The following is a 15,876-nucleotide window of genomic DNA, read 5'->3' on the forward strand; positions in this document are numbered from 1 at the left end:
AAACACTGAGGCATGCGGAACTCCGAGCCGAGTCTGCAGTGGTGATTCCGCCTAAAGGTAATAAGGTAATATTGGTCATTAATAAATGTTAAATTTCTCTAGGTTTTGATGGGTCTATCACTATAATAGCTTGATGGTTCATAATGCCATATATTTACTTACAGCAAGATGCTATGAAAACCCTATTTAGTATTTAAGTATAGATTCATAGATATAACTTTTTACTCCTTTTCCCCATAACAGCAATAATAAATTAAGTCAAAGCCACAGAAACAACAAAGAACAAACAACTTATTAACAAGTGTCCATATCAAGGGTGAATGTACCACATGCACAGCCTATACAGCTGCATAGTGGCCCTGTAAACTAAACAGACCCTTCCACCTTAGAAGGAAAAAACAGTGCTACCTATATTGTATTACATTAGGGCTGTTCTAATGATCTCCATAACTTAGAATGACTGGTAAAGTAAAATATTCCAAACCGGCACATTAGTGAAGAGTTTGCCAGACAGCTATGGAACGCTAACTTGCTGTTGGCAACCAAGGGGGTCAGTATAATTCTTCACAGGAGCCTTCTTCTGCCTATACCCACCCATGCTACGCATCTTTAACAGTAGTCATTGTTCTGTATACTAGGGTGATCCTTCCCATTTTTATTCAGAGATTTAGTGCACAGTACAAAAGGTGTTTTTTTGTTGGTCTACAATATTATATTGTGCTCACGTGCAGTTGTCACAGTTTCATTTATAATGGCACTTCCATCAGGTATATTGGGCATCAACAATTATTATTATTATTTTTTTTACTTTTTAAAAGACTTTACAGAAAACACCTCATATAGTATGGATATCTATGTGCAAATGCAAAAAATTTACCATTTTTCTCATCGCAAAACTTACGTCTGTCCCTTTTGGAAAACGATGGCTGAGAAGGTCACGTTTCGCACAACATTGTCCCCCCTAGTCATCAGCGACCCTAACTTTGCCTATGTTCCAGATGGCAACACAGAGGGATACCATCAAGAGCCAGCGTTGCCCCTCTGGATATGATTGGTCTTGCAGTCAACATATTAGTGAGTAAGAAAAGAAGAATGAATGCTACAGTACTTTCAAATTTTTTTTTTTACAATAGAAAAACATATACAAAATTTTTTAAAAATGTACAAAAAAAAAAAAGAAATTTGAGGCTGCTGAGTATTTTAATGGTCATGGTCAAGTATTACTGTGATGCAGAACAGGACGATGGTATTCACAGAATACAATTCCCCTATTAACCCTCAGAATTTATTGATCTCCTCATGTGTGCTGCAACACGTTCTTTCGGAGAGCTACCGCATACTTTCCATGATTTCTAATGCCTTTTTTTTTTATTCATTGGCTGCATATCCAATTTTTAAAGTTTAATAATCCTATGTACAATTTTATCAAAAATATCTTATTTACATCCTTTTATTTACTTTGAAAGTTTGCTCTATTATTTGAATTCCTAATATACAAAAATAGTTATTTTCAAGAATTTCATCTTCTTTTCTTCTGCTTATTTCCCAGGGAAGCACTTTAGCAAAGTTATATATTTCACTATGTTTTTTTGTTTTTTACATTATGAGCAGTCTCCATAGCAACACTCTCCTATGACTTCCCCTTTAAAGTGGATTTGTTAGATATGCAATAACTACATTTTTTTAAGAAAACAATAGCTTAGGTAAACACAGGTTTCCAGAATTCTAAATGATAAGTAATTGCACTAGTAAATTTCTTTTGTCCATTGTTATTATTTCAGTGCTTTTAGATGTCCTTTGCAGCACCCTGCAATATTTTTTGATAAATTAATATTGTTTTTTATCAGGCAGTTTTTTTTTTTTCTTCACAAAAAGTTCATTGGAAAAGAAATACAAACCAATGTTTTTATAAGTTTCCATAAAATAGCGACACCTGGTGTGTAGACATCCCTTATTTATTAGTAAATGGTCACAACTTCTCCGTTTTTGCTTTATGGCAATCTGTGACAAGAAACCATAATTGTGACCCTACGTTGAGCTCTGTGAAGATCTGTCATCGTGAGGACTGCCGTCTGAATTCTCTGTCTCACCTTCAGAAATGGCCTGCATTGGGGCATTGTATAGCCGGCACCTAACACTGTAGCGGCTGCTGCTTGCAGCCGGAGGCACTCGGGACCTTCCAACCCTAGAGGCAGCTGACATAGTCTTTGTTGAATATCCTTCAGATATTACCCGAGGAGAGCACGGAGATAATGGTGAGAAAGCATCACTTCCAGGAGACAACTGTCCATGTTCTTCAGAGCCAGAAGAATCAAGGGGCAAATCTCCAATCGATTTGGGAGTTACTGGGCTCTTCAGTATTTCAGTAGCTGACATACGATAACTGGAATCTGACCTGCTGCCCTTTTTCAAGAGGAGTAGCTTAAATTCTTCATTTGATGTATTTGATTTTTTGGCATTCCTGTAGATAAGACCCGCAGACCTCTGAGAACCTGCAGGTGTGGGCGGTTGGGGTGGTGGTGGTGCAGGTAAAGCTTTTGATTTGCTTTTTACACTGGTTTCTCCAGAATCTTTCCTGCCCAAAACTTTCCTTTTGGATCTGTATTAAAGAAGGTGAAGATTAAAGTTAATATAATATATAATGTTATAACTATATATAAATATCAGACATGTCAAAAGTTATTGATCACAGAGGGTTTCAGCAGTAAAGTGATCCATCCATACACCTTCCAAAGGCCTCAATTTGTGGGGGGGGGGGGGAGTTGTTTGTTTTTTTAGCTTTTTTCACTTAAATGTTTTCAGAAAAAAAAGGAACAACTTTGAGTATAGAGTTTTAATATTAAACAAATAGACGTAAAGTAAGAAAGTATTCAGCAGTAACAGTGAATGGTGCTATTCTAAGTAATTACAACCACTTTTATGTTATAATTGAACTAGATGATGGGAGTGACATCTATATCTACATCAATCAGTAAAAAGTTTACAGTTAGAGATGAGCGAACCTGGAGCATGCTCGAGTCCATCCGAACCTGAACTTTCGGCATTTGATTAGCGGTGGCTGCTGAAGTTGGATAAAGCCCTAAGGCTATGTGGAAATCATGGATATAGTCATTGGCTGTATCCATGTTTTCCAGACAACCTTAGAGCTTTATCCAAGTTCAGCAGCCCCAGCTAATCAAATGCCGAATGCTCGGGTTCGGATGGACTCGAACCCAAACCCGGTTTGCTCATCTCAATTTACAGTCACTGACAGGCTGAGCGGACCGCACACGTTACGACCCGGGCCCCGACTCAAACCAGGTAGCGGCCAGGGACCGGAGTGGCGGTACTAGCGGAGGAGGCAAGAGCATGCTATTATTTTTATCCTGATCCTGACCCTTCCCGACACTTGTTAAAAAAAATAGCTTTGCCCGGACTTCTCTTTTAAGTATGTGTGAAGTTACTCTTATTGATCAAGGATATTTATATGGATCACAGGCCTTTTGGGAGCAGAGGGTAGCACTATTGAGTCACATAGCAGCTCTGCTAAACCAAGGTTCTTAGCTAAAGGGCGAGTTCACATGGAGTAAAACTGGTGGAATTCCGCGGCGGAGCTCTTTGCTGCCTCCTTTGCTTTGCCAGTTTTACTCCGTGTGAACTGGCCCAAAGGCAGCAAACTTGTCCTTGTCTATTTGATATAACAAGTTATTATGACAAGCTACAAAAATGTTTGTCCTTTTTTTGCCACCAGGACAAATAAAATTACCCATAATGCATCGATCATTTAATCTAATCAATGTAATGTCTGATTTTATTGTATAATAATGTATTTTACCTGTGGATAACAGCGAATAGATCCTCAGTAGTGCGGGGTTTGTTTGGAGATACAAAGACATCATCAGTGTCAGCCTGGGAATCCTCAGTCATGGGTGACAAAAGTGAGTCATCGCTCATAGAGGATTCTGAAGATAAAAAGGAGGGCGTTTTGCATAAATCAAATATATATATTTTGATGTTAATTCATTGCACATGCCTTTTACATAGAGTGCACATTTTGTAAGATACAGTCAAGCTATGTGATCACCTATAAGGCAGGTCATTTTCAAACTAAGGCCAATTGAATTCTTTTTGGCCAGTCAAGTTTAAGTAGGAGTAAGGAGCAAATATTTTAGTTCTCTTGGCTTGACTTGGCATAAGCTTTTGTCTTAGATGCAAACCTTCCATAAAATAACAGAGATATATTGTAAAAGATATATGTTAGACTAGCGATAAACAAACTTTCGGATGAACATTCGCGTTCATCCGAATCTGAACATTTGACTTCTGATGGCTGGAAAAGTTGCATGCAGCCCTAGGGCTGCCAGGAAAACATGGATACAGCCTATGGCTGAATCCATGTTTCCAGACATAGGGCTGCAACCACCTTCTTCAGACGCTGGGAGTCAAATTCCAGGAAACATCCATGGCAATGGAGATTGTGTCATCCGGGAAGCTGTTGGATAAGTACAGCATGCTCCTCACATGTAGTAGTCTCCATGTGACCGCAGCATGTAAAGGGTTTATCTACCAGGAATGGAGGTTTCTCTGTTCCTGCTAGATACAGCCCCACAGGAGACCTGGTCACCTTATTCTAGGTCCTCTGTCTTAATGACTAATGTTAGGGTACTGTATGTGCACTCTACAGAATCCGCAAAGATAACTTCCAGCTGATTCCATGAGCGCTTCCGCTTGAAGTTCCGCTTGTCCCATAGGCTCCAATCTATGCTCAGGCAGATTCCACTGTCTGCCCATGGAATTGACATGACAGTTCTTTGGCCTGATGGCGGAATCTGCAAACTTTGAGTACTTTCAGGTTCTTCCAAACCCAAACTCTTGATATTTAATTACTGGTGGTTGAAGAAGTTGGATGCAGCCCTAGGCAGTCATGGACCATGTGTACCAGGCAGTCTTAGGGCTGTATCCAACTTCTTCAGCCACTATTAATGAAATGCAGAGAGTTTGGTTTCGGACAAACCAAGACTCGAAGTTCGCTGATCTCTAGCCTTCATTTATAAGTTAAGCACAACTGGAGTCCTATGTCAGAACTTAAGGCTAGTAGATGTAATATTTACCAAAACTAATGATCAAGATTTTTCAGGAAGCACTACATGGTAATCTTAAGCATTCTTGTGAGTTTTATGTGATTAAGTTATTTTACATGTAAACATGCTAAAAACTAACCTTTCCATGGGATGTCTTCTATGTTTTCCAATGTGTCATCCATCTGGCTGTCCTCTGAGGCACTTTTGGTTGGAATACCTGATACAGTTTCAGATTCCTGCACTGGACATTCGTCACTGAGTGGATTTAAAGTTATGTTCTCCGTTTCGAAGCTGAGAGTATTTGCAGGCACTTTGTCATTGTTGCTTATGTCAGGCTCATTGCCGGTCAATGGAGACACCTCAGCGGTTCTCTCTCTCACATTAACCTCAGTGTTAGTTCTTTTGACAGATATGGTTAATGGGTCACAATGTACTTTTGGCTCTTGTTCTGTTTTGAGTTGCCCTTCCTTTTGAGAGTGACTCCTTTTTTCAGGAGCAGAATCTCTGACACTGGCCGAGTAATCTTGTACATATTTCGTAATTGTTTCCGGTTGTGCTGTGAAAATCGTTTCTTCTATAATATCTTCAGCCCGATATTGTTGATGTTTTTCAGGTTCAGCTTCTTTAGCTCTGGTCATCAAAGGTGTCACAACTTCTGGTTTGTATAAACCATGACCAGTAAAGAGGGCACTTCCTTGAAAAAACATTTCCGGGCTTGTGTCAACTGGTGATGCATCAATATATGGTAGCATGGCTTCCTCCGTAGAGAACTGGCGCAATATTGATTTCCTAGGTGCTGGCACACTTGTTTTTTCAGGGGGATAGGTCTCCACAATTATTGTAGGGTCTTGTGTACATAATATGTTAGAGCATTCTTTCTGTCTGGACTCCCTGTTTTGCTTGTTGACTGATCTTAGATGGACAGATTTCAGCACTGAAGGTGTTATGGCAATGGCAGGCGATGAATTTGCATTAAGTTCATCCTCTGACAGGTTTTGATTGACATGACTGAAAGCATGTACTTGTGGTCTATATGGCAAAGGTTTATGCAACACGTGAAGAGCACTTAGGTCAAGATGTGTAGGAGGTATCGTTGGAAGTTCTAATTCTTTGCTTAAGAAAATATTTCCACATTTAGATGGATGCTGTAAGGAGGACTTCCTTTCTGGGACTTTTGGTTTTCTTTTGCTACCCCCAGGTGACAATGGTCCTGAAAAGAAAGGGGTAGGAAAGGATGAAGTAGGCGTTTCAGATTGGCTTGAGTAACCACTTGAAGGAGATGCTAACCCTGCCAGCTTTTCTGGTGACGCTAATCTGAACTCATTCTCAACTGAAGGAAGGGAAGGAGTGGTGGCACGAGATTCAGGCTGTGAATTTTGTGACTCAGAACTTTCTGGTGACTTGATGCATTCTATGACGGTAGTACCCGTAGCAGTGCTTGAGTTCGATAAAGACCGATAAGGATCACTTGATTTCAAGTCATTGATGAGCCACAGATCTGCATAGTGATGCTGTTCACCTCCTTCCTCTTTATATGATGGAATTTCCGGAGCGATAAATTGAGTACTCTTTAATTCATTGTCTTCCTGATTGACCCACGAAATGTCTTGTTCATTTGGTGGAGAAAAGTTCTCTGTTCTTGAAGGTGTATTTGAAATCTCAAGTGGCAGCATCATTTCCCTGGAGGTGTGAAGCGCTTGCTGCACACTGGTTATCTTTGGTTCTTTCATGTCAGAAACATCTGCGTGGTTATCAGAAATTCTCAAAGATGAACATCGTTTTGGTGGTGACGGCTTTGCCTTTGGTTTCTTAAATGAGATGTTCTGTCTTCCTTGTCTTCTGTGATCTACATAACGTTGCCAAACACAGTCTGAACTCATGGAAGAAACACCTGTATCTTGGTCATTCTCAGTCCCTGACTGTGCATAGCTACAAATATAACTCCTGTTACTGTTAAGACCACAGTCGAAATGCATGGAGGTATAGTATCCTTCATTGTCCACAGAGAAATGAGATCCCGTATCTGCTTTCTCCGATGCTGGCTTCTCAAGGAAACTATCGTAAGTACCCATACTACTAAAACTTGGGCAGCCTAGGCCATCTCCCTTTAAGTGCTGTGGACTAAAATCCTGATGACATGAAGCATCGTGGTGATGGTGAAGATAATTCCATTCACTGTCACTCGTATTACTGTTATTTGGGTCATCAAGTAAATCTGCAACTGTTGATGTAAATGAGCTGGCCCTGTGCGCTCTTATGCTATCCAAGTGGTCATCGTTGTATTGTTCAATGGTAAAGATATTTGAATCTTCACCAGCATGGGGAGCTGTGTTCAAAGATAATTCCGAATCACAATGCGAAGATCCGGTCAGTGGAGGAGAAGCTGCTGGAGGAATAGTTTCCGATGTCTGGGAGGGGCATGTAGAACTGCTTCCACTCCAGTTACCACTTGATGATTGATGATCATCTTTCTGATCCATATGCGTGCTCAGTAACACCCCAGCAGTAGAAATGCAGTGAACAGGGCTTCCAAATGTGTCGGAGTTCGAGGAAATGTCACAACTGCCTGAATCAGGCATTCTTGATAGCCTTGACCTACCTCTCTCTAATGGCGGACTATGCTGAGAATATGCTAACCCTAGAGACGGGTGTTCTGGGGAACTCTGACCAATTAAGAGTTCTTCCTTCTTTAGTGACCTCTCTGAGCTTGTAATATAGCAATCGTCTTTATAAGTTGTCGACTGAGCACAGTCATGTTCGTTGCTTGCTCTTGCACCTTCTCTAGGAAGACTACGAGAACGAATTCGATTAGATACTGTTGTGGCGAACATTTGATCTCCAGACTCAGTGAGGGCAGCGATGTTTCCTGCAGAATGTGACAGTGATGCAACACCTTGGCCCCTTTGAGCTCTGATTCGTCTCCTTGAGGGAGCAGCAATGAGAATGTCTTCAGTTTGGCACTCTGTATCTCGAGTTCCACATCTCCTATTTGCAGAATTTGCAACATCAGGGTTGGTATGGACTATAACATTCCGCTCACGTGCTACAGGAGACTCATCTGAATCTGTAAGAGAAAAAAAGTCACTAGATCTCTTCTTTATTAAAACATACAATGTCAAGCCAACAGTATCTTTCTGTAGTATCTACCTGTTGTGTTCCTTTACCCCATGGGATTATCTTGTTTGGAGATTATGGACAAAAAGGCATTATCCTAAAGTATCACTGTCATCATAGAAAACTTTTGACATGTCATAGAGACATGTCAACATTTTTGTTCGGTCCGTGTTTGTGTTTAGACCTGTACCGATTGTCAGAACGATGGGGCAAAGGATCGAGCTGCAGCATGTCCGCACCCTGCTCTGTGTCAGCATAATCAGTAGGGCTCCATAGACTTACATTATGACTGCTTAGCACAGTCTTCTCCCGGCTCGTTCTCCAGTACAGGTGTGAACACTCAGACCCAGACCGATCTTAACCTTTGACATGTCTCTATAACATATCCAAATTTTTATGGTGACAGTGACACTTTAATGTAAGACTTCTATGTTTCCACAGAGCAACAACCACGGCCGTTTTGCGTGAACATTGGCTGTACAATGCTAACTACGGCCGAAAATAATAAACATGTTTATTAATTTCGGTCGCAAGTAGCGTGAACGGCCGTTGTTTTTCCACTGTGGGAACATGGCCTCAAGGTGCCTATACCCCTTAAATAACAGTGAATGTGCAGTGAACGATTGTTCAGTCGACAGCTATCTCTCCAGTTTTAAAATATTAATTTCAGAATCAAACCTATTTCTTGTTGAACTCTTCTAGGAATTCCTGATATGGTTTTTCTTCTTCTCAATTTCCGTCTACGCTGCAGAACTGATTGTGAATGCACCAGGGAACAGCGTATGCTTGCTTCTCTGTCAAATCCAACACCTGCAAACAAACAGAAATACTGAAATTCTTGATTGACCACTAGGTACATTGTTTTTTTTCTTCACATGAACAGACTGGCACCAGTGCGGGGATGGCGGTGGTACGGTCCTATTTTTGAACCAACGCTAGATTCCTGCGAGCAGTGCCGATCTATTACCGAGCACCAGCACGAAGCACTGGAGGCAGGCCCGCTGGCTCCCAGTGTTACGAAGTCCCAGTGTTACGAATTGGTTCCATACTTTAAATAGGCACAAAGAAACAGTATATGGCGCATCCACAAACGTATGACAAAAGAATCAATATCTCAGATATTGATTCATTTGTCATACATTTGTGGGTGCGCCATATACTGTTTCTCTGTGCCTATTTATAGTATGTTCTGTGGTTGGAACATAGGCAGCATCCCGTGTGTAGATTTATAGCAGCTCCTGCCTCTGTTTGTATAGTGCGAATTGGTTCTATGACGACCATTGTATGTTGGAAATATTGTATCTCGATACCAATGTATAGAAAACTAGTAATTGGTTCAAAAAATGTCATCCCAAAATGAGAAAAACAAAGTTTAAAGGTAAACTAAGGGTAGCTTAACACGTACCGGATCCGCAGTGGATTTCACGCTGCGAGTTTGCAGTGAAATCTGCTGCGGATCCTGATAGTGTGAAGGGTTATTTATCTGTAGCGGAATTTTCATTCCACTGCGCAGTGGCGTAGCTACAGTGAAGGCAGGGAAGGCGACTGCTATGGGGCCCCTGCAGGAAGGGGGCCCGAGGAAGCCTGACCTGCCTTCATGGTAGGTACCCCGCTCCCCCAGGGGTCCAGAGAGGAAGAGGGACCCCCACTGCACTGTTCAGCCCCCTCACTGTAATGCCGGGTGAGCGGGCTGAACAGAGGAGCAGGACCTGCCAGACGGCACAGGAGAGGGATGAAGGACCTTTGGGTCTCATGACCCAAAGGTCCTCAATACCTATGTGAAGATCAGCCCGGACTACAGGAGGAGGAGGGGGAAGCCTGGGAGCTGTAAGTGCTGTGTATGTGTGTCAGTGAGTGTATATATATGTATCTGTGGGTATATGTATATGTCAGTGTGTGTATATATGTATCTGTGTATATATTTATATGTCAGTATGTGTATGTATCTGTGGCTATCTGTATGTGTATGTCAGCAATGTTTGTAGCACTGGTGTATATGTGTGTGTGTATGTCAGCAATGTCTGTAGCACTGGTGTATATGTGTGTGTGTGTATGTCAGCAATGTCTGTAGCACTGGTGTATGTGTGTGTGTGTATGTCAGCAATGTCTGTAGCACTGGTGTATATGTGAGTGTTTGTGTATGTCAGCAGTGTCTGTAGCACTGGTGTATATATGTGTGTGTGTGTATGTCAGCAGTGTCTGTAGCACTGGTGTATGTGTGTGTGTGTATGTCAGCAATGTCTGTAGCACTGGTGTATATGTGAGTGTTTGTGTATGTCAGCAGTGTCTGTAGCACTGGTGTATATATGTGTGTGTGTGTATGTCAGCAGTGTCTGTAGCACTGGTGTATGTGTGTGTGTGTATGTCAGCAATGTCTGTAGCACTGGTGTATATGTGTGTGTTTGCTCCCAAAGATGTTCTGCAGCAGCTTCTATTAATGTTGGGCTCTAATAAAAGAACCCACCATTAATATCTGCTGCATTTTCTTTTATTTCTGGTTGAGTATTTCTTATTACACTGAGATGATTTCCCTGTATACAGTCTATTCATGGTGTATACATCAGCACTAGTGTAATCACATTACAGCGTATATATGTGTGTATGTCAGTGGCGTATCTGTATATATGTTAATGGTGCCTCTGTGTGTGTATATGTGCGTCATTGTGTGTGTTTGGCGGGGGTGGGGAATGGGGCGTACAGGATTTATGGGTCCCCGTACAGTTTTGTGCTATGGGGCCCCATGAATCCTAGCTACGCCCCTGCCACTGCGGATATGTAACTCGGCCCCTTTAATCCCCCCCCCCCCCCCCCCCCCCGCAGCCCTGGCCCGGAGCATACATTACCTGCTCGGCGTCGCGGCTGTGTGTGAGTCTCCCGGCTCCCGTTTGTCCCCATCAGCCAATCAGTGCTGCCTTGTCACATACTGGCAGTGGGATGAAAATTCCGCTGCGGGTATGTGACCCATTCAACTTCACACTATCAGGATCCGCAGCGGATTGCTCTGCAAACTTACAGCGTGAAATCCGCTGCGGATCCGGTACGTGTGTAGCTACCCTAAAGGCAGATTTGAAGTCTCTTCCTGGCACTTATTAGTAAGTGGAGATTCTAAAGAAGTATACCAATGATTTGAGTGATATGTTCTCTAACCTGGAGACAGCTATGGATGTATAGGTCCTGAGTTCATGGGTAATTATAATACCCTGCAAACTCTACTGACCAATAGAGTTTATAATATGAATGTATAATATAAGGAGCACATTATACCATATATAATGATTAATTAAATAAATAAGAATATTTGTTTGTATATATTTTAGATCATCACATGTCTACCTTTTATTATTGGTAAATTTAAAGAGGTTTTCCCAGCAAAAAAAATAAATAAATAATTCAAAGCAACTGTAATTTACATCTATTAAAAAAATCTCAAGTCTTCCAGTACTTATCATCTGCTGTATGTCCTGCATGAAGTGGTATATTCTTTTCAGTCTGAAAAGCAGGAAAGGCTTTCTATGTGGAATTGCTACTGCTCTTGACAGTTCATGGCACAGACAGAGGTGGCAGGAGGGAGCACTGTGTCAGACTGAAAATAACACACCACATAGCTTTCCTGTATTTTTATATTTGTCAATCCTTATCTAGTATATATTTTCTGTAACCTCATGTCACAGTTTTCCCAAATATTAGTAACAAAGTTCCTAGGCCATGTTTTCAGCTTTATACATATGTGGGTCTACACAATGACACATTTTGCCAGATTGACAATGAAAATAAGATCTTAAAGTGAGAAACCCTGTAAATAATTTATACAGTACAAATGAGTCTACATGAACTTATTCTGCCTGTATACCCTTAGCAGGTTGCTAGAAGATGGTGTACAGTACTCTCCCTAGCTTTTAGATGTCAACAGAAGATACAATTACCTTTATACGGGAGCAGACAACCTTTTGCTGGCAGACTGCTGGCACCATCCTGTTAGGAGCGGGCAGGTGACACCCAGGTGATTTGGTAAGCTAAATTCCTATTTATAGGACTGCTTTTGTGTTGTTTATAGAATGACCTGGAAAAGTGGGTTGTAAACACCACAAGACCTCATAACATGTCATTGTGAAATATAGGGTGTGTGTTTCTTATTAGAGGTACAAAATATTCCTGAAAACAGTATATAGGATGTGGATGTGTGCAGTCCTCCAGAGCCAGGTATCAAAACTTCAATATACAGTATATATACAATAGATCCCAAATATATTCCCCTTATATGCTGCATGTGGTTCAATGGGTTGTATAACAAAGGGTCTGAACCAGAAAAACTTATTTTGACACTATAATTTTTATGCATTAAAGGGGTATTCACATCTCAAGATGTTATCCCTTATCCTTCTGCTGAAACCTAAAATTGTCCCAAGAATAAATGGTGCGCACCACGTTTGTAGAGTCAGCGCTCCATTAAGGCTAGGTTCACACTATGTTTTTGCAATCCGTTTTTTTTTCATCCAATTTAGCAACAAACAGATGAAAAAATGGATGGAAAAACGGATGCATTTGTGTGTAGACATTTTGATCCATTTTTCAATTGACTGCCATTAAAAAACATGCATCGGTTGTTTTTTTTAACATACACAAAAAAGGATCTGACCTTATTCTTGTGTACATTAAAAAAAAAATAAGGATCCTTTTTTTTTTATAATGGAAGTCAATGGAAAAAGGATCAGCAGCTCCCTGTGTGCCTCATAGAACTAAAATCAGACCCCCCCCCTGTTCTGCCTTGCTTTGTAGTGAGTCTGTCCATAAGATGGCCGACATAGAGGAGCAGGTGACATGCCCTCCCCCCAGTGTCTAACATTGTGTCTCTATATGCTTATGGTGGACACTGGGGGGGCGGGACATGGTCACATTCTCCTCCATGTCGGCCATCTTATGGACAGAATTACCACAGAGCAGGACAGCACAGCCTGGAGGAGAGGAGTCTGATATTAGCTCTATGAGGTACACAGGGAGCCGCTGTCAGTATATACAGTGAATACACTTACTAATACTGTACACTGAATAATTTTACTATAAAGCGGCCAACCCCTTTAATCTAGCAACATGGGATCTGTTATACTTTGTCAAAAGGCCAACCTTCACAGTGACATTACTGGTATCTCCAGTCACAAGATGGATAAAATTTACTATGATTAAAATATATGTTGGAGGGAGTTTTTTGGGAACATTTTGTAATGTTCCCAATGCTTTCCACTAATAAACCCATAAAAAGCAGTACTTATTGTGTACCGTACCAGAAACATTGATGGGGATAATGCAAGAAGTAATCACTTGGGACTCCTGTTTCATCTTCTCCTCCGGGGTGGGGAGAGGTAACACCTTATTCCAGTTAGTCTGTTTATCCAGTGTAGATGGGACATTAGGGATTGGATTTTTCGGCCTCTGGCTTAAAACCATCTCATCTTCATCCTCAGGTGGATGGGCCTGTAAAATAAACGTATTTGTACTAAGCAAAGGATCACAGATGTGGGCAATACATTCAAAGACAAAACATTTTTAGTAAGTCAATCAAGTCATCTTTCTATTTCCAGTTAGTTTCCCATTTCTTCTATTCATAATGTCAACGGTGGCGAAGATCATAAGTAAGAAACCTAGCAGGAGGCCATGTTAAAGCAACTCTGTACCCACAATCTGGCACCCCCCAAATCGCTTGTACCTTCAGATCTGTCCAGGTGATGCAGTTATGGTCCTAAAAAACAACTTTTAAGCTTGCATTTCTGTGTCAAATTGGAGTGGCCTAGAGTACCCGTGCCCCAGGCCTGCACCGCCTTTTTATTTCTCCTCCCCCGCCCTCCTCCTCATTAGAAATGCTCCAGGCAATATTTCTCCTAAGCACCACTTGTCTGAACACTGCACTGGTGCCTTAACGGTCCAGCACCTGTGCAGTGCTCACACAAGTGATGTATAGGAGAAATCCTGCTTGGGGCATTACTAATGAAGAGGGCGGGGAGGAGGGACGAAGGGGCAGTGCAGTCCTAGGGCACAGACACTCTAGGCCACGCCAATTTGACATGTTTAAAAGTTGCTTTTTTTGGACAATAACTGCATCACCTCCAGAACAAACCCCAGGACAGATCTTGGATTAAAAGCAGCTATCCGACAGTACAAGTGGTTTTGGGGGGTCAGATTGTGGGTACAGAGTCGCTTTAAACTCCTATCATTGTTAAAAACTTAATCCTATGCTGGAGGTATAGACTAGAGATGAGCGAACCTGCCGAGGTTCGGGTTTGTATGAACCTGAACTCTCGGCTTCTGACTGCCGCTGTCTGCCCGCTCCGTGGAGAGGGTGGATACAGCCGGAGGACCGCCTGGAAAACTGGGATACAACCATAGCCATAGGCTGTATCCCAGTTTTCCAGGCGGTCCTCCGGCTGTATCCACCCTCTCCACGGAGCGGGCAGATAGCGGCAGTCAGAAGCCGAGAGTTCAGGTTTATACGAACCCGAACCTCGGCCGGTTCGCTCATCTCTAGTATAGACCAGTGAAGAAACAGAAATACTCCCCACTCTGCTCCTCAGCTCAGATCTCCATGACAGTGGGTCTTGTACTTTGTAGTATGGAGTATTAAAGGTTCGAAATGGATTCAATCCTGGGAGGAGGTACAGAATAAACAACATACACCGAAATCAACTGTCCACAATAATTCAATGATATAGGCAGTATTTACATACATAAGCTACTTATACTATATGTTAGAAGGAAATGCAAAGAAAACCTATACACCGTATACAATTTATAGAATAGGAATTAAGTCATACGGCAGGCAACACAGCAGTATAAATGCATACAGAAGTATAGGGAAACATGAAAAACATGAGAAAGAATAGAAAAGGCAAACAAAATAAAAAAGTAAAGTAGTTGTACAGTCCATGCAGGAAGCACAGTATACTATATTCTAATGTTATATAATAGTATTCTTCTTTTGAGCTAATTCTTATAATATTTAAGTAGCTTTTCAATGTAATTGCCCTACTGTTCATTGTAACTACTCTTCTTTATCTCCATCCCTATGCAGTGATGTATTTTATTAGTCTCTCTGTAGTTTGCTGATAGTCCTGACTAATATCCCTACCGATTAGGGATGGCATACACCCAGGGATAGTAGAACAGTCCACACTGACACTTACCTCCACAATATTTCCAGGCCACACCAACTAACTAGCACATAAAATGGGATTTGAAGCTAACTTTGCTGGAAGACCACATCTCCTGCAGCCGCAGCTTTTGTGTCCATTCCCAGCAGACATGAATAGCTCATAAAAACTTCGAGTACAAAAGACGTTGTTTCCTAGGTAACATGGGGAAAAAAGTTTGCCGCACACTGTAGGGAAAAGGCTGGAATTCGTTGTTGATTCCTCCTCTGAATTACAAAGGACCATTGGATTACGGGTCTGTAGTGATCTGACATCTAATATCACTGGCGTGTCTGTAAGCTGCCAACACCACGGAGAAGCTTCCACTGATATTATATGCCCGTCAGATCCACAAACATTTGTGCACTTATAGGCTGTGTTCACACATAGTATTTCCGTCAGTCTTTTTTCAACCAAAACAAGGAGGGGAAGTATAAGGGAGATTTATTAAACATTGTGTAAAGTGAAACTGGCTCAGTTGCCCCTAGCAACCAATCAGATTCCACCTTTCATTCCTCACAAAC

At 41.6% G+C, this 15,876-nt stretch overlaps 1 protein-coding gene across 1 annotated transcript in view; it reads right to left on the reverse strand.

The window, feature by feature from the left end:
* Window positions 1-15,876, reverse strand: part of NHS (NHS actin remodeling regulator) — a 169,265-nt gene continuing 153,389 nt past the window's right edge. Inside the window, exons 5-9 of the mRNA XM_069971240.1 lie at window positions 13,454-13,643; window positions 8,853-8,984; window positions 5,200-8,124; window positions 3,815-3,941; window positions 1-2,599 (exon numbers count right to left, since the gene is read on the reverse strand). Of these exons, the coding sequence (XP_069827341.1) occupies window positions 2,029-2,599; window positions 3,815-3,941; window positions 5,200-8,124; window positions 8,853-8,984; window positions 13,454-13,643 (3,945 nt within the window). The 3' untranslated portion in view covers window positions 1-2,028. The remainder of the gene's footprint in view (window positions 2,600-3,814; window positions 3,942-5,199; window positions 8,125-8,852; window positions 8,985-13,453; window positions 13,644-15,876) is intronic.

This window comes from Dendropsophus ebraccatus, chromosome 5, assembly GCF_027789765.1.
Source record: "Dendropsophus ebraccatus isolate aDenEbr1 chromosome 5, aDenEbr1.pat, whole genome shotgun sequence".
Classification (NCBI taxonomy): domain Eukaryota; kingdom Metazoa; phylum Chordata; class Amphibia; order Anura; family Hylidae; genus Dendropsophus; species Dendropsophus ebraccatus.